Here is an 18,710-nt window from a genome sequence, read left to right as displayed (position 1 = left end):
CCCCTAGCCCCGTGGCTCTGCAAAGAGCCACAGGGAGAGGAAATTGATGAAATTTCACAGGACACTTGGACATTTTTTGCTGTGGCACACTAGTGGAAAACCACTGTTCTAGACCCTCTTTAAGCTCCACTGGATAGGGACTATCTCTATTTGTGTCTTCTGCTCTGCCAGCTAAGCACATCACTGACGTCAAAAAAATAATTTTGCCTGGGACTGAAAACTTAAGACCGTGTTTGGTACCCTGGATGTCTCCCTTTGGGCTTCTACTGAGCACTGGTTGTTTTTTATAGTACAGGTTGAACCTCTCTAGCCCAGCACTGTGGGGACATGACAGGTACAGAACCAGAGAATTTGATGACCCACAGGAGGTCAGGATTATCTGGCAGCATTACCAACACTTCCATTGCTTACTGGGCTCCTAAAGACATTTAGGTGATAATTACAGCTAAATAACAGCACAGAACACTGAGAGCCAGGACTGGTGGCTGGAAACAAACTTTTTGGGAGTGTGGGGAACTTGGCTACACCGATGATAAGTGTTTGTCCAGCTAACTAAAATCATGCGGGCATGTGGATGCTGCTGGATAAGAGGCTGTGTCTAGACTAGAGGGTTTTTGTCAGTGAAATGGCCATTTTGTCAACAAAACTTGCAGAGCGTCCAGATTCCCTAGGGTGTTCTGTCGCTAGTAAGTTGACAGAACTCAGCACTTTTTTTCAAAAGTGTGACAAGGTCCTGAGCAACTCCTTGGGGGTCCTGCACTTTGTGGTGGTTAAAGAAATGCCTCAGCGCTCGCTACATCTCTTTTGCTCTGCCTCCCAGTTTTCCCAGGCGTGGGGCACAGCCTTTTGAGCCATTCTCATCAATTGGCACAGTCATAAACAGGGAGGGAGAGACCCCACATGGGCATTGGGTCTCCTCCTGCTCATTCTGACCTGTCCCAGAGAGTGTGGGGCAGTTTGGGGGAACCCAGTTCCTTCCCACTTGATCTGTGTTCCGGCCCAGGGACCCTGGGTAGCTGCTGCTGGAGAGGGACCAGCTCCTTCCCTGGTCTGCTTTCCCCAGATGCTTCCCTGCAGTACCTTGTCCTGGTTGCCTGGAGCAAGCCTTTCCTGTTGCAGGCTCCCCTTCGTGGACCTTCCCAGTCCATCCCCTTTCTCCTTCCCCTTCCTTACCTGAGGGGGGGAACCTTTTTAAAAGGGTTCCACAGGCCTTAATTGGTTGCACGTGCTGGATTAGCCTGCTGTTGCTGCAGCCTGATCCTTGATGAGCCTCAGTCCTGGGAAAACATATAAAGGCACAGATCCAACTGCCCCCGTGCGTGTCCTCCGCAAGGCTACTGTAGTCTGCCGTGGTCTAGCACAGCAGCCATACCCCACTCACCACGAGGAAGAACACCTTGGTCAACAGATCTCTGTTGACAAAAAGCTGGTCGTGACATTCCAGGGGGCATTCTGTCAACGGGGACTCTGGGACACCGGGCAACCCTATTTGCTGTGCTTCCGGGTGGCCGTTTTGCCGATAGAGCAGCCAGGCAGATCACTCTTTTGATTCACCCTGCCATCTGGGCAATCTGTTGACAGAAGTTTTGTCAGACGATACCTTCTAACAAAAATTTCTGCTGACATATTGCTCTAGTCTACACTTAGCCAGAGTTCCAGCTTAGAGCGGTTCAACTTGCATGCTGCCCTAGCCTAGTCTTCAGGCAAATAATTCATTTGTCCTAGCAGATGCATTCATTTTGAAAAACTTGGAGGAGGAGGCTGGTTTTCTTCTCACTTTGATGTGGAAAACGCAAGGCTTAGCAAACGTCCTTTGCATTCTGCCTTAAATGAGGGGGGAAATACTGGGGACGTAAGGAAAACAGGAAAAAAATGTCATTAATGCAGCGCTGAGGATTCAGCTAGAACAATGATACCTGCTATAATTGAAGCCACTCAGAGAAAACATGGTAAAGAATGCTAAATGCAGTCCTGCTGTGATTGCAGAGAAGGCCTCTCTGAGTGTTTCCGTATCAGGTATTACTCGGTCATCACTATTCTCTATTCCTGCAACGTTTCAGGCTTTTATCTTGCTTTGCACAATTCTGCTGTAATCTTGTCCTTTTAACCTCCCTACTAGTTCGCATAACTCAGTGTGATTCTGCCTGAGGAAACATTTTAATTAACAATGTTTAGAGAATAAAGGAAACAAACACATTTTGAAAGTATTACTTTGAGACAGGCATATAATTTGGTATCTTGGCTCTGTTTTTCAAGTATTCTTATTCATTAAGCAGTGTATGTGAGTGTACATCTGTATTTTTTTTAAAAAGGATCTATCCTTACACTTCTTCCACAACCAAAACTTCTCATACTGAAATCAGTGGGCATTTTGGATGTGTAAGGAATGAAGGATTATATCCTCATTGTGTTAATCTTCAGACTATGTATTGAAGACGAGGGACCTGTAGAAATTTTCCAGCTACCTCTCACAGGGACTGGGTATTTCTGAGGACAAATTGTGGAATGGGACTGCTGCATCAATGGGAGCATCCAGGATTTTTTAAAAAATGTTTAACCTCTTAGCCAAAAGGCTGAGGTAAAATTCTACATTGTCCCCCGCTTAGAACTGCCAGACCTTGGGCTTGCCTCTCAGACTGCACAGAAATTCACAATTTTTGATTTAAAAAAAAAAAATCTAAGGGCAGTGGGCCTAGCTTGGCATGGTGCTGAGCACCCTCTGCACTCTGTTCGGCCTCCAGTGTGAGCTGAATGTCTTTGTTCTCTGTCCTGCTTCAGAGGTGTCTTTTCTATGTGTGGGGCAGTTACAGACGGCCATTTCCAATGGAAACTCAAGATGAGATAGTGGGTCTAACTCTTATTTTGATCCATGAAGCCTTAAATAACCACGAGTAGATCTGAGGGACTCTTGAAGATCAAATACTATCATGACATGTGAGGGTTGTGGTGATGGGCCTCATTCTGGAATTTTTCAAGGGTGATGATATGCAAGGCTGACCTTCTGTGACTTTGTATGTGTCAGAGTGAAACATTCATATCCCTTTAGAGATAGCCAAGGACTTCATGTTCTCACTTTAGCTCAGTCATCAATTTGTGGGGTTTATTATGGTATGTTCCCCTGTCTTCTCCTATTCTCTTGTCCACTGCACACCTTCTCCTGGCTCAGGTGTTCTGCGTGAGGTTAGGGATTGAGTGCTTCTGAAGTGTTAAGGGACAAATCATAAATGTAACCCCATTTTGTGCATCTTTGACCGTTTCATATCTTTTCTGGGTATGATTGTTAAAAAATATACAACAGAAAATTTAAGATTTAATTTGTTCTAAATGTACAAATTAAGTGGAATATACTCCAGTTCGGGAGAGGCCTGGAGCAGACACTGTGTACCACTTTAAACCTTTTAATATTGGTTTCTTTGAGAAGGTCGTAATGGCTTGCATCCATCTCATCCATACAGCGTTCAGGACAGTTATAGATCCCTAAGTACTGTTCGTAACTTCTTGTCTGGTGGCAAAAATTTAATTACATTATAAGTTAAGTAAATGATGTTGGACCTTTTCCAGCAATAATCTTGCTACTACAGGTTGAACCTCTCTAGTCTTGTTTCCGTGGGAAATCAATGCCACACGAGAGAACATATTGCACCACGGAGGTCACCATTGTCTAGCAGCATTACCAATGCTTCCACTGCTTACTAGGCTCTTAGAAGACCTTTAGTAGTAAATAACAGCATAGAACGCTTAGAGCCAGGACTCGTAGCTGTAAACAAACTTTATGGGACCACAGGAAACTTGGCCACATCCATGATAGGTGGTCATCCAGCTAACTAAAATCATGCTAGATTAAGGATGTTGCTAGCTAAGAGTGCCAGACTAGAGAGGTTCAATCTGTGGAGAGCCCCAAGCTTGGTCTGTTATGCTTTGCTAACTAACAAAATAAATCTGAAGAATCTGTTCGGCTGGTCTGCTTCTGATCTTACATACAGTGTGGCTTTATATTGATGCAAAGTTATAGTTTTCAGAGGACTTATATCCTGATGGTCATATCTGGTTCAGGGCCAATGTATTTATTAAATGAAAGTTGAACCCAGCCTAACCATTAGGCAGGGACTGATTCTCCATTCTTACACTTGCCTTAGACAATAAGAGTTGATGATTTAGAAACAGTGTTTCATGTTTGTTCAGCATTTATATTTCCACCAAATAAAGGAAAATCGTATGACCTTAACTCATCCTTTATGAGTATGCATGAAAAGAAGAAGATGGCTCTGTCTCTTAAAAATTACTCAAGCTTTTGTTCCAATTAAGCAACTGTCATTTTTGTCAAGGAAGCACATTTAATTTGACCTCCATTTCTCATGGGACTTGCTCATCCTCTTTTTTTCATCTCTTTATCTATTGTGCATCTTTTTTTCTTTAAACCTCCCAGAAAGAAGACTGGCCTATGCACAAGCTGGAATGTTCTGCCATGTGTGTGTTTGGGCAGAACTGGAATCCCTCAGAGACTGTGAGATTGACTGCCAGGATTCTTGCCAAACAGGTGAGCAAAGGGAAAGGCGTCAGAGGTATGTGTCTGTCTGTTTTTCAAAGGGGGGAGAAGGCGGGGAGCAGAAGAATGAAAAATTGATCTATAGTAACTGGCGCAGAAAAGCAGCTTCACGTTTGCTTCTGGGTACAGATTAGCTGCAGTACTGAGTGCAAACAACTGAAAAAACTGACGGCTGAACCAGCTACAGTTGCATAAAGTCCTGCTGAAGGCTCTGAGAGGTGTTAAGTTGCTGTCTTTATGGAATCGGTGCAGTGTGGATTACAGACCAAACACTGGAGAATTTTACTAATAGGGTCACTAAATATAATGTCCCTGATCCTTTGTTCACCTATATCAGTGCTCAGATTCGCATTAAAGTCCGTAGCATAGAATCAAGGCAAAAGTAGCAGAAGTGAGACGTGGATCAGACTCAGTGTTCACAGTTAAGTTGATGGGTGCCCCATGTGGTATCTGTTGGCAAAAATTGGCTTCTTAATGGCAGCCACTTTTGTTGGAGTTCTGTTTTTCACACAACTCTTTCAGATTTTCCTGTATAGCACCATTCACTCTGAAAGCACCACTTGGATTCTCATTTTCTGATTCAGACAGATGGAAATCATTACATAAGAGCAGACATACTAGGTGAGGCTGTTGGTCCATCAAGCCCAGTATGCTGTCTCTGACAGTGGCGAATGCCTAATGGAATGCTTTAGAGGGAATGAATGGAACAGATAATTGAGGAACCTAGTTAGAATTGAAGGAGTGACCATGATGTAAAGCCAGAGCTGGAGGAAAGAAGATCAGTTCCTTGGTCTTCAGAAAGAGAGTTTATCTCCAGGAAGCTTCTTGCTCTGATGTTGCATTGCTAACTCCACCTGTAACATAATAATCCTTGAAATGCAGACTCTGCGGTGATGGGAAGGGTATAGCCAAAGTGTTTGCAGGGAGAGATGACGCCTGTAAGTTTCAAGGTTATTACAGTGTGTATTTTTACAAAGCTCTAAATTCTCTCTGCAAAAACAAATCCTCTTTGAAGCACATTTGTACATCTGAAGGCTGCATATATGACAAGGGCAACCCAGATACTGTATATAGAGAGGATTTTGATGGCCTGCTGGGAAGGTAGCCTGCAAACTCCCTCTGTGCCTGTGTGTGTGTGGTGTTGGTTGTATTTTTTTTTTTTAATTAAAGCACAATCTACTGGTGATCTGCAAACAAAATTAGAAGTGTAATGATTAAAAGTCATTGGAATAAATTTGTGCTTGTGGGTGGAGGGAGGGGGGAATCTACATGCCATATAAAAGCTAAATATGCAAACCATAGTCCCTGAACCTCAGCTGCTGGGCCACCTGCAAAGCCATATTTAATGGCCAGGATTACAAAGAAGTGGCCTTAGGCCAACAATAGAGAGCTGCTTTTGAACTCTGTCAACAGTGAGTTTATTCACTTTTCTCAAAGCAAAGCCTGTCTCTTGCCTGCTTTGCTGTTAGTAGCTTTCTGGGTATCCAGAACAAAGCAAATGACATATTTTAAAATACCATACTGGTTATAGATGTATGTTTGATTGCAGTTAATTTTTGCCTACTTTATTTGGCACAGCAATAATTTTTTTACGGCTTGTAAAGTTAGTCAGGTTTGACCAGATCACTGTTCATTGACCTTTATAAGACCTCCACATAGTGTGGGTCTCTTGTAATGGTTTGTGAGTAAACACACTCAGTATAAACATTGACTGATAAAATACATGATAACTTTACATTTCTTTTTGTCATTTCAATCTTTTTCTATTTCTAGAAAACCCACCCAGAAAGGACACAATCAGAAAAATTGCTTGCTGTAAAAGAGTTTGAATCACGTAAGTAGAGAAGACTTGAAGGTAACAGGAGCTCTTTTCCATAATGCATTTAGGAGTTGCTTCATTACACTTCATCAAAACCTTCTCCAAGCATATTGCTTATAAGAGAAGGGAGTGAAAAAGAGGACCATAATTTAAAAAATAAAGTTTTTTTTTTTTTTTCTTGGTAGCTTGGGGAAATAGGGAAGTGCGGGTGAAAATTTAGACAGATTAATTATGTAGTGTCCATCCATCAGATGGCTTTCCTGGCACTCTGGTGACTTCTGTGAATTTTAATGTTGCAAAATTAAAATGGCTGGTATTGTTACCAGGAGGCATAAAATCAGAGATAGCACAGTTGTTTGATGGTGACAATGACTCTGGGGCTAATTGCAGAATTCTCTGGACTGCAGTTGAGTGTCTGTCGCTGCCAGTCAAATTTGACATGTTCTGTGAGATTGTTTTTTAAATCCTATTTCCTGAGTGCTCCAAAGCGATCTGAGGAAGGAGAGAAGTCAGTGGCTTGCTTTTATCTGGAAGGTTACTGTTTCTACCCCCACACCCTTGAGGCAATTAGAAGTTGAGCAACTATTGAAACTAACCAGCCTGAATAGTTTGCATGGCGCTGTAGTGTTTGTTGCTCCCTTTCTTGGTGTTGATAGGCATAAGAACAAGCTGATGTACACGCACGTCTGTGGTGATGGAGCGATGGTATTATAAGCTTGCATACCTTTCATCCTGAAGGATTCCCTAACACTTGACAAAGTGCTAGACAAATGATGGAGTTAGAGGTGGCGGTTATTTAACCGAGCTCAGCAAGACTAACAGCCTAAGTGCAAGAGGTGAATGCAATTACCCCCTCAACTAGAATTGCCTGGGGAGAATGGAATAAGTAAAGTGCTGGTGTTTGTCCAAGCCAGAACAGCCTACATCTGAGAAGAATCCTGAGGACAAATTGTCAGACTAGTAGCGAGAACTGGGAGTGGATGTTCATGAAGGGTTTTCTCTGCAATCTGTGGAATTTTAGCCTTCATTAATATGAATATCTTACTCCTGTGGAAGGTCAGAAGGGTTGGGGTGTGGATTAGTGGATGTTTGTCCAAGCTGTGGCAGGGTTCTCCTAAAGGACTGAGATGCTCTGCCACCACAATTCTGCCCTTCTCCCCCACCAGGCTCCCTTTTTAATTTCTGGCTGTTTTGGTGAGAAGCCCCCTTTACCGTCTTCTATGCTCATCCAGGCCTTGACTCACCCTTGTTTGACATGTTCAGCAGTTGGGGGAGTGCAGAAATGGCATAGGATTCCCACTGAAAGGCTCCATCTTTCTTTCTTGCATCCGAGCCCCTTTCACTTCTCAACCTGAAATTGTCCCCACTATTGTGTCTCCCTTTGTTTGTCCACACTCTTACGTATCTCTGTCCCATTTGTGCCCCTTGTTGGCAGCCCACTAGTCTCTCGTCTCACTGTTGTGTTTTTTGGGGTACAGAAAAGAATTGCAGCATTAGTTTGCTTTGCAAGAATAGGTGTGGCTCCTGCCCTATGCAGAGTAAGGAGAAGGTCTGTGGTAAGACCTGCACGCTGCATTCTGCTCATTTGGTGTGAGAGCAAAAAGTGCCTCAGGCAGAGAAGGGACTGGGAAAATGCTCAGCCCACAGCCCCCTTGAAATGTCAGATGGCTTAGCAGCCCAGGGTTTTGTCTGGGACCACGAGTGAGACTGCGTATTGATGTACCAGGACAAGACCCATCTCATATGTGAGGACACAACTGCTAAACCACCAGCCCTTGCAAAGAGTGAAGACTTTCAGTGAGTGCAAGTGGTTGGGAGTTCTGCTATTAGAGGTCCTGTCTTCTGGGTGGAGAGCCAAACAGTTGCTGCTTGTGGTCTGCTGGGACACTTTCAGTACTGACTAGGACATGTCTACTTGAGGAAAGTCTGTCATGTGAGTAAACAGTTCAGTAATCTGTGAACAGGGAGATTAAATATGGCTTCACACCTTTTGTAGTCATGGTTAACCCTTGGGCTAAGTTCACTGTAAACTAACTTGTTCCCTAGGCTGAAGCCAACATGTTTTAAACACCAATGTTCTTATTCTTAGTAAGGAGTATTGTATTTAATCTGAAATTAATGAAAGAAAGCATCTGCTGAGATTTTCTAACATTTTCTCAGTTTATGTATGTGGCCTTGGGAGGAGAAGCATCACGTATTGAATCACAACCGCTTCTTGCACTGCTTCCACACAGCCTTTCCTTGGGGGAGGAGGGTGTCTCCCATCCAAGTTATAACCTTTTCTAACCTAGATGTGGCTGCAGTTATCCAGGAGAGAGTTCCTTGTATTGAAACAGGATGTCTTCTTTGTCCACAGACCTTGATAAACTAGACAATGAAAAGAGAGAGCTGATTCAGAATGACATTGCTGCTCTTCATCACTTTTATTCAAAGCACATAGAGTACCCTGACAACGCTGCCCTTGTAGTCCTCTTTGCACAAGTAAGTTGGCTAGAATAACAATCAGTTTAGGTAGGTGGTATTGTGAGAACTGAGTCTTCAAGAAAGAAGCGAAGACTGGGCAATGGGAACAGAATTCCATGTGTCTGGCATACGTTTCTAAATGTGATCAGGTAGTCCATTTGTCACTGCTCGGGACAGGCAGCAAGGGAACAGCCTTTCGTTTTGGACAACATTTTGAAATCTTGTATGTTTCATTTCACCTCAGTCTCCTCTCTGAATTTCACATATAACCAGCCTGCATGTATTTCACTGAAGAACTGGAAAGCTCTCCGAGTGACATTTCCCCTTCATGCTGGTGCTCTCTTCCACTTTAAAACAAAAAGAGAGAAAATACGTGAATGCACATCTTAATCTGGAATTGCCAAGTATCACTCTAACTTTCTGTCTGGACTCCTTGTTTAAGCCTCCAACAAAGGGTGCTACCTGTGATGGTAGGGTTTTGGGATATAGATACCTTCCCACCACTGGAATGTGATTGCTGACTTACTGTGTAAAAATCAGTGCCTACCAGTGAGAGGTCATCATTGGTATTAGTTCTCTGTTATTAGAGTTTAAATTGAAGTACTGTAGATGAAAATTTCAGTACTCTATTCCATTACACCCTCTGAGCCATCCATTTCCCGTTGTTCACCTATTTGCTTTTGGCTAGTTTTCCTTCTCTTTTTTTCTTTTTCCACTTTGCCAATTGATGTAGAAAGGTGCACCCAGAACTCTGCTGAACTGCTCAGATTCTTATTTACGATTTAATATTTTGCTGGAAAGAGCCAGAGCCTCCAAAAATTTGTTTATTTACAAAAACAGCAGCTTGTCCCACTTCCCTCTGTCCTTGGGCAATCTTGTCAGCTCCCACTGCTTTAGCTACCTTCTGCGTGCTGCTGACTCTCTTCATTGTTTTCCACTCTTGGGTATTGCAAACCTCTCTTCCCCAGCATCCCTGATGTCTGACTTGCTCCTTTCTGTCCATGCAAAACCAGCTGAGATCAGCATCCTAGCCTGTCGCCTTGTCCATATTATCCTTTATATGTGCCTCCAGGTCCCTCTGCTGACACGTCTTCTCTATCACATCATGCTAAAGGTTTTTGTCCCCTCTTCTAGAGACTGCCTAACTCTGTCCTCACCTTTCTTACCTGCTCGTGTTCTCTTACCCTTCCACTGATGCGAGCCTTAAGTGCTGGTTGTGTATCAAGCTTCACTTTACACCTGGAAAACTCTCCCTGAATTAAACCGTGAAATCATTAACCTTGTATCCAGTTCCTCCCCTTCACCCATTTAAGCTATGATGAGGCTAAGAAAGAATCACCTACTGACGACTAAGTTGAGGGTAATTGAAGGTAACTAACTGTATATTGATTTAAAAAGAAAAAAAAACTTGTGACTGTTACATTTTTGTGTCCATTGTCAGCCTGTGTAATCCTGTGTCCTTACAGCTGTTAGCCCCATCCTTCATCTTACTTATTGTTTCTACACTTACCTGTTTTTGTATCTTGTTAAATTTGATTGTTCGTGTGGTACATGCCAGTGGACTTTGGGACACAACCGTACTACAAGTAATAATGACTGGAAGTTATTTTCCCATGCTGAAGGTGGCAATTAGGACTCTGTATTTAGAACTGTGCATTCTGCTTATGTAGCTCATAACCTTTTATCAGGAGGATGGGTGAGGTGGAGTTTCACACTGTTTCTAAAGTACAGTCCTAACAGTAGTTTAGCTAGCGGCGTACAGCGTTTTATTCCCAATGTTTTTTTCCCGGTCTTGTGTAGTTTGAATAAAAGGGAAAAAGATGAGGGATGCTTTCAGGGGGTTCATGTGCTGTTGACAATCCTATTCTGTGCTTGGTCAGCCACACCTGGATTACTCGTTTTCACTGGCACTTGTGAGACAACAGTTGTGTTTGTTCAGTTAAGGTATTGCAATAAAGGAGCGCTTCTCGTACTGGCAGGGAGATGTTTCGGGGAGGGCGCAGGGGGTTTGCTTTTTGCTGGCATAAATGGAGCTATTATTAAAATGGAGACAAAACTTCTTGATTAGAGTGAAATGGAATTTAGTGACTGTGAACCTATAGCTTTAAATGTCACTGTGCCACTGAGACTCTTGTGAGTGAAACCCTGAAGTTTTCATTTAGACTAAGACAGGGATTCTCAACCAATGGGTCAGGACCCCAACATGGCTTGTGGTTATCTTTAAGGATCACCAGCAGCTCAGAGCTGCACGTGGTTCTTAAAGGAGCCATTTACAGCTCCTTAACACTGCCACATCTAGCATCTATCTCTATCAATAGAGAAGCAATTATGCATTACAAAGGCCACTTTTCCACCTTTGATATATGTAGCCGTCCCAGACAAGCAACCTAATAGACCCTAGCAGTAAATAATTTTGCCCCCCCCACTTTTGCTTCCCTTCTGTTGTATGTAGTTGATTTGTCAGTTTTCATTTTTGTCATCTCCCTCTAGCCCCTGAGTGTGACTCCCCCAGCCCCTGACTGTGAGGTTTAAGCTGGGGTAGTGGGTAGGGGGGATCAGTTTGGGGATGAGGGTCTTTATCTCAACACAACTATAGATCAAATCAACTATAATAATAAACTGTAATAAACGTAGTGTAATTGTTTTATTTAATGTATTTTTCCCTTTTTCTATGAAATAACTATTATGAGTATATAAACATGAGAGGGGCACAATTTTATATTCTTGCCTCAGATGCAAAATTAGCTAGTTACGGCTCTGCTCCTTCCCCTTACTCTCCCCCGTACCCCCTGTTTTTGAATTGCTGTGTGTCACCAAGTCTTCCTGAATTGTCAAAAGGGGTCCCTGTCTGGAAAAGGTCGGGAGCCGCTGGACTAAAGGCTTGTTCTTATTAATGCTTAAGCTGATGTAATTCACATCGCTCAGGGCCACCCCGACGCATGTAAGTTGTGTCATCTTAAAGCAGCACACTAGGTTGGCAGGAGAGCGCTGCCACCCACATGGCTTCTGCCCCTCATGGGGAGGGAGTAATTTTACATTGACAGGAAATGGCTCTTCTGTCAGTTTAGAGCAGGGGTCAGCAACCTTTCTGAGGTGGAGATCCAAAATTTGACCTTTGTGTACAGTCCAAGTGCTGGTGGTACTCTTAAAAGTCACTAATAGTCCTACTTATAACAGCTTCATTAATGAATAAATGAAAATTCAGAGCTTTCCTGTTTAGATGGTGGTTGGTAGCATTAGCTGCTCTTTCATTAATCCATAGACAGCATGGCTTCGAGCAAGCTCCCGCCTGCATGGGTGAGGAGGGGTGGGGCCGACCTCCTCCCTTGTGTGCTGATGAAAATCAGCTTGGCACCTGTGCTAGGGTTTACTGTCCCCTGGTATAGAGCATCTTCTCCAGATCAGTGCCGCTGTGTCATTGTAGTGTAGGCTAGCCCTGAGCTCCCACTGAGCTCAATGAGAGAAAATAATGAGTTGGGATTTCAGGACATGGCTCTGAGGCCTACTTAACTTGTTTCTTTCATGTGTTTTGACAAATATCTGGCTTTGTCCCGTGTCCATGCATTTTAATTAAACCATTCTGCTTCTGCCCCAGCTGTCATGTTCCGACCCTCACTTATTTTTCCAATGTTAGCTTGTACTTTTGTTCCACAAAGTTCGAGTTCTTCGTTCACTACTATTTATTTCTTTTTGACTGTTGTTTGTACTGCAGTCTGAGGCCTTGACCAGGTTGCAGCACCGCTGTGCCAGGCCCTGTGTATCGTATGCAAAACACTATGCAGGCTGTTCACTGTCTGTCTTTTGTTCACCCTCCCTTTTCTTTGTGCCCATACCTCTGTCCAGTCCTTCTGTTCTTAGCTTTCCTCTGGGCCAGATGCTAGTTCCATTCAAGTCTGTAGCTAAAGTTCCCTTTGAAGCAGGCGTGGCCCTTTTCACTTCTCTGCCACATCACAACATTGTGCCTCAACAATGTCCTACCTACCTGGAGTAGTCTTGCTCTGTACATGCCACCTCTATCTCCTTCATCCAGTCTCTTCTCAGGCCTCTTATACTGCCTGAGGCTATCCAATTTCTGATTTCCTCTGTGTTGTGGTGTGATCCACGAGTTGTAATCCTTTATATTTAGTCAGCTCACAAGATTGTCAGCTCCTCGAGATGAGGACTCTGAGCACCAGTAGCTCTGTATAAATACTAAGAAGAAACAAAATTGCAACCAGATTACTACAATTTACTGCTCAGTATGATCCCTAATAGCCGGAGGGGGATAGTGTGTAAACCTGGAATATTAAACCGGAAGATGGTGACTAGCGGAGATGTGAGCTAATTATGCTCTCTTTCTTAGGTTAATTGTAATGGCTTCACAATTGAAGATGAAGAACTGTCTCACTTGGGATCAGCAGTATTTCCAGAGTAGGTTGGATTTTATTTTTTAAACAAAAATATATTATTTTAAACCAACGGTGCAGATACTTGTACAGATGTGGTACGCTACTTGAACTCGCTCACAGGCATGCTTCTGTCGCTAATAAAGTACTCCAAGATACTGGAGTTCCAGCACAATGGTTTCCAAGAACCGTCTTGTGTATGTAGAAGGACCTACACAATACTGTGCACTGGAGCTGTGCAAACTTTTCATAATGAAGTTTTTACATACCTTTTGTTGGAAACCCAAAAGTCAGGCCTTATTTGTCAATGAGTTCTGCAAAATCCTCCTGCCTTGTGAAAAGGGTAAAGTTTCAGGTGGCTGTAAACCAGTTTGTGATTCAAAACCACTTTGATTTCAGCAGAATTACTGTTTGTTTGTTTTTGAAGCTTTGAAATTTGATATGAACTTGGCATTTACTAAGTCCCCCAATCTGCCCCCTCAGATGTTTTGTGTTGTGCTGTCATCACAGTGAAAAAGCTATGCACAAACTTGGTTAGCTTGAGAAGTACTTCACCAATGTTGTTTAAAGTGCTGTTCGTGGAATAAGAGACATAGTCCTTTCTGGTGGTAAAGAAGAAAAGTACCCCTTTCGGGAGCTGGCATGCAAATTCCACTCTTGCTCCCTACAGTATAGCTAAAGAGATCACTGTAAGTCTACGTTGATGGTATCACATAATCTGATTTTAATAAGGCACCCACTGCTTGTGTCAACATCCGTTGTTTGGATGTATTGCAGTAACACTTGGCATCCCCTGCTGAGATAGGTAGAGCCCTGCCCATACATATTTCTGCCAGCGGACGTGAATCTCTCTGGGTAGAAATTGGTGTCGGGTGGTGTGTAGAGCTCAGGAGATGCTGTAGCCAAAGGAGAGGAACATGTTGCTGCTGGTTCCAGGAGCCAGTGCCCCATGCCGGCAGCTCCTCCTGGCCATGTGGCTGTACCACGCCCATTGCCAGCTACTCCAAACAGGAGGCAATATTGGAGGTGGGGTGGGGGGCAGCACCATGTTCTTCTCTGATGGCTGCAGCATTTCCTAGGAGTAGATCCCTGTGGATCAGCAGATATGAACGTATATCTGTAGCTGTCCACATCCACATGTGGACATGTGTATCCAGTCAGGGCTCTAGAGATCAGGGTGCTGTTCATATTGTACATAAAGAAACAGAAGAAGAGACAGTCCTTTGTTCAAAGAGTTTACACTGTGTAAAAAAGACAAGGCATTGAGAGGCAGGCAGTGAAGCTGTCATCCTAGTACTGGCGGGAAACTACAGCACAGAGTTTTAAGTGACTTACCCAGGGTCACAGAAGCAATCTTTGGTGGAGAAGGGAATAGAAACTAGAACTTCCGAGTGCCAGTGCAGCGTCTCAACTATGGGAGAATCCTTCGCCTGAGAGTGCGCAGCAATGTGATTTAAGCCTTTTAAATTGAACAGATCAATTACACCTTTGGTCATAAGGAGAAAATTTATCTCGAAGATGTGATTGCTAGTTTGGTAAGGTGGGGATGAAGAAGGTGAGTTCGTTAGTGTGTCTAATAAAACAGACAAACTGAATTCTCTGTGCCAAAGTACAGATGGACGCGCTTTTCCCCAGCATTTAGGATTTGGTTTTGCACCTTTTTTAGTGCATAACTGAAAAACACTTTCTCCTTTTTGGTTTTTAGTTTGGGGCCTGCTTTTACACTTTAAAGCTGGTAGGAGGTTTACTATTGGTCTGAGGGTCCAGTGCAAAGAAACAGCTTTTTGTGTTCATTGCTTTGAAGTCTGGTAAAAGTGAGTGTTTTAAAGGATCCCAAGGCACTTTTCGAGCTATGAGTCTGCTTTTGGTCCCACTGAAACTTGCCATTGACTTTACAAGGCCTGCTCTTTCTTCCATTATACGTTCCATTGTAACGTAGTTTCCTCTGGACAGCTGCAATCAAGTAGAATTTAGCACCCTGCACAACAAGGGAGGGGGGGGTCTCAGCCTACCCTATCCTTTGTACTTATATAACAACAATACCATCACTTTTTTTCTAAGGTTATCTAGATTTTTAGCTGAGATGCATCTTGCAGAGCAGTGTGACTTAAGCTTTTTGATGTGGAAGTGGTGCTTTTTGCTTTTGGAAACAAACATTGTTCTTTTTCTTTTACAGTGTTGCACTGATGAACCATAGTTGTTGCCCAAATGTGATTGTGACCTACAAAGGGACCTTAGCTGAAGTCAGAGCTGTTCAAGAGATTGAACCTGGAGACGAGGTATATTCATGTCACATAAGTATAAATGCAGTGGTATGTACACATGTGCATGGGAAGGTGAAGTGAACTTGGCTTTTCAAAGTTTCACTCCAGTTACAATGGAATCTTGATCCTCGTGTCTCTTGTCTTTCAGTCAGTTCTCAAAACTCACATTTAAAAAAAGGGTCAGGTGGGCCTAGGGAAGACAGTGTCTCTTTGGTGGGTAAATGTGAGGCAGGGCAAATCTGTCTCAGCCACCAGTTTAACATGGGGAACCTAACTCTTCTCTGAGTCACTTTCTTCATCTGTAAAATGGGCATAATTAGCTGCTTTACAAGACTTGAGCTGTTGAGGTTTAGGTGATGCATTGAGATCCCTGCATGAAAGGAGTGACATGAATGTAAATTATTTATTATTGCTGTAATCCTTACCATTATGGCATTGTAGGGAAGATTTGGAAATGGCGAGAGCATGGCCAGGTAAAAAGGCACTGTTCCCTTCTCTGCTATCCTACTTCTGTCTGGACAGTGGTCACGTAACATGGAGCTCATCCACACCAGACAGAGTAAAACAGGACCATGCGTGGAAAGAATGAAGTTATTTTGACGTCTGACCTTGGGGAGAGCAACGAAGGCTGGATTAAATTGCCCCTGGTTAGAGCAAGGCCTTTCAGGTTGTGCCAGGTCCATCCGGGTCAGGCTGTGATCTTTGACCCTGTGTCTTCATGAGGAAAACTCACCTGGAATTTTATCTCCCATAATTGGTCTCCTCAATATTTTAAAAATGTGCAGTGTGTGGACTGTGTATTGAATTAATTTCTTTGATTGTGTACTGCATTCATGTGGCCTGTGTCTCCATCTTCTGGTTCAGTGTAGACATTGCATCAGCAAATTCTCAGTTTCCCCTTACCTGCTCCTGCTTTTTTGTGTTTTATGCCCAGAGAAACAAAATAAGTGCCAGTGTAGAATGAAAACAAGCACTATGTGAAAGTGATTGATTGATTGCTGCAAAGAGAGGCTAAAGCACCAGCAAAGGGAAGACTGGGCTGGCACAACATTTTAAAACTTGGTTCTTTATTTATAGTTTATTTTCTTGCTCTTCAGTGATTATACACAACACATTTGACCTCATTTAGGATGTTTCTGGGGAGGATACCCTTTTTAAAATACAAAGCACTGTAGTAGGTTGCCAAAAGTTCCACTGTGCGAGGCTCAGAGCGGGAGGGAAATTAACTCTCTAAAATCACACATAGTAGCTCTTCTGAACTTTAAAAATATCACTGATTTAAACACTGATTTTTTTAAAATACCCTTCCGGAACTGAAGTGCTGGGCCCCTTTGGGAACATGGAAATCTCCCCAATGAATTAAGGGTATTCTCTTAAACTTTCCAAAGCTGCTAGTGATTCTGGCTGCCCAACTGGAGAGCCTGAAAAGGGCTCTGATTGTCAGAGGCTGGGTGCTCAGCTCTTTTGGTCCCCTTTAAGGTTTCCCAGGTTAGGCACCTGAATTTGCTGATCTCTTAGGTTCTGGTTTCTAGCCTGGCAGGAGCCTGACATGCTCTTGCCCAGTCCAGAATCTTATCTGTGCTGATCCTCAGTCAGGGATAGATTCCATCCTTAGGAAGAGGAAGTGTTTCTTTGGCAGTTGGAATTAATAACATAGTGACTGATTGAAGCAGCTGAGAGGCTTTTTTTTTTTTTCTTTGTAATTAATCCCAGGGAGGTGGGATAAATGGACAGGTGATGCAGTATGTTGTATGGCTATATTATACTCCGATTATATGGGCTATTTGAGATACATGGATTTTATGTATGTTGTGTGCACTTTGGTAACAGAATAAGGGTTTTTTTTTGATTGATTTGCAATGTTTTCCTCTAGATTTTTACCAGTTATATTGATCTGTTGTATCCTACAGAAGATAGAAATGATCGGTTAAGAGACTGCTATTTCTTTACCTGTGACTGCAGGGAATGCATTACCAAAGACAAGGTAATCTAACAATGGTATTGAAGTATGTTTCTAATGACTTAGCCACAGACCTGACGCACTGGTGCCATTTTTCTATCCGAGTAATGAGATTTGGAATGTGGGGAGTGCTTTCTGTATGTGAAACTTGCTCATATCTTTTCTCTCCACTATAACCATGAAGTACTTGGTAGGTATTTGTGTAAAGGTAAAATGAAAACAGTTAGCCCCAGGCTTTTGTCTTGGCTTTGCAAATTGGAGGTATGGGGCATTTGGCACTGAAATTGGGTTTTTCCGACTTTGGTATTCTTTCCTTCCTCCCTGGATATTGTGAAATTTGCTTGGTTCTGCCTGGCTTTAGGAAGGCATCACAGGATGCAACATTTCAAGTGTCAGTCAGAAGTCTCACTGCAGTTTACAGGACCAGTGATGTAATGAATGATTAATTCTAACCTTTCTACTGTGAACCAAGTACAATGAGGATTTCATAGGGGGAATGTGGAGATTGACACCAGTGGCTTCATGATCAATCCTGGCTTCAAAGCGTGCAGTTAAGAGTTTATTAAAACCTGCGTGTCTGTTGAATGGTCCCACAACCCGATAAGAAGTGACTTTCTGCAAACCAATGTCTGCTTGACAGAGTACTAGTAATTGCGCTGGAGCTCAGCTACAATGGGACAATGCATTTAAGGCACACGCTGCAAGCTAGACTAAGTCCTGTATTGTTTCTGTGGCCTTGTGTGTTACCCTTGTTATGTGTAGCCGTGAAAAAGGCACTGTGACAGCAATTGTAGGAACAAGTGTTCAGTAAAAGCTCTTCTTTAAATAGAAATTTGGTCTTTGTCCTGTTAAGTGGAAAAATAATTGATTTGTTACATACTGTAAGTTACAGTTAACCAAAGACCTATATATAGGTGGATTTATTTTAGTAGGAGATATGCTGTGCTGTGTGTGTGTCACAGTTATCTGGCCAACTGCCCCCTGACCCCTCTTGATCTCTTTGAATATGCCCCTTTTAGGTCTCTTTTTCCTATAGTGATCAGCTTCCTGAGGGTGAAATTACACAGTGCTTCTGCTCAGATCAGTTCCTCAGCTGTAAGCCCCTGTGATCAACCATGATCACTCAGAGGGCCTGACTTCTGCATAGCACCTGCAGCAAGGAGGCAAAGACTGTGGTAACTAGTGACCAGCTTTTCCGTAAAGCAAAGCATTTGATAGAACGAAAGCATTAAAAACAGTGCTTAGAACAGACAATATGCAATTACAACAGTTC

At 43.0% G+C, this 18,710-nt stretch overlaps 1 protein-coding gene across 9 annotated transcripts in view; it reads left to right on the top strand.

The window, feature by feature from the left end:
* The window catches only part of SMYD2 (SET and MYND domain containing 2), a 42,714-nt gene that overhangs the window by 13,799 nt on the left and 10,205 nt on the right, over nucleotides 1-18,710 (top strand). For all 9 annotated transcript variants that reach the window (XM_074989974.1, XM_074989977.1, XM_074989976.1 and 6 more), the window contains 6 exons: nucleotides 4,427-4,537; nucleotides 6,320-6,380; nucleotides 8,722-8,846; nucleotides 13,171-13,238; nucleotides 15,390-15,492; nucleotides 17,351-17,461. In XM_074989974.1, the coding sequence (XP_074846075.1) occupies nucleotides 4,427-4,537; nucleotides 6,320-6,380; nucleotides 8,722-8,846; nucleotides 13,171-13,238; nucleotides 15,390-15,492; nucleotides 17,351-17,461 (579 nt within the window). The remainder of the gene's footprint in view (nucleotides 1-4,426; nucleotides 4,538-6,319; nucleotides 6,381-8,721; nucleotides 8,847-13,170; nucleotides 13,239-15,389; nucleotides 15,493-17,350; nucleotides 17,462-18,710) is intronic.

Source organism: Carettochelys insculpta, chromosome 3 (assembly GCF_033958435.1).
Source record: "Carettochelys insculpta isolate YL-2023 chromosome 3, ASM3395843v1, whole genome shotgun sequence".
NCBI lineage: Eukaryota > Metazoa > Chordata > Testudines > Carettochelyidae > Carettochelys > Carettochelys insculpta.
This window is presented reverse-complemented; position numbering and strand designations above follow the sequence as displayed.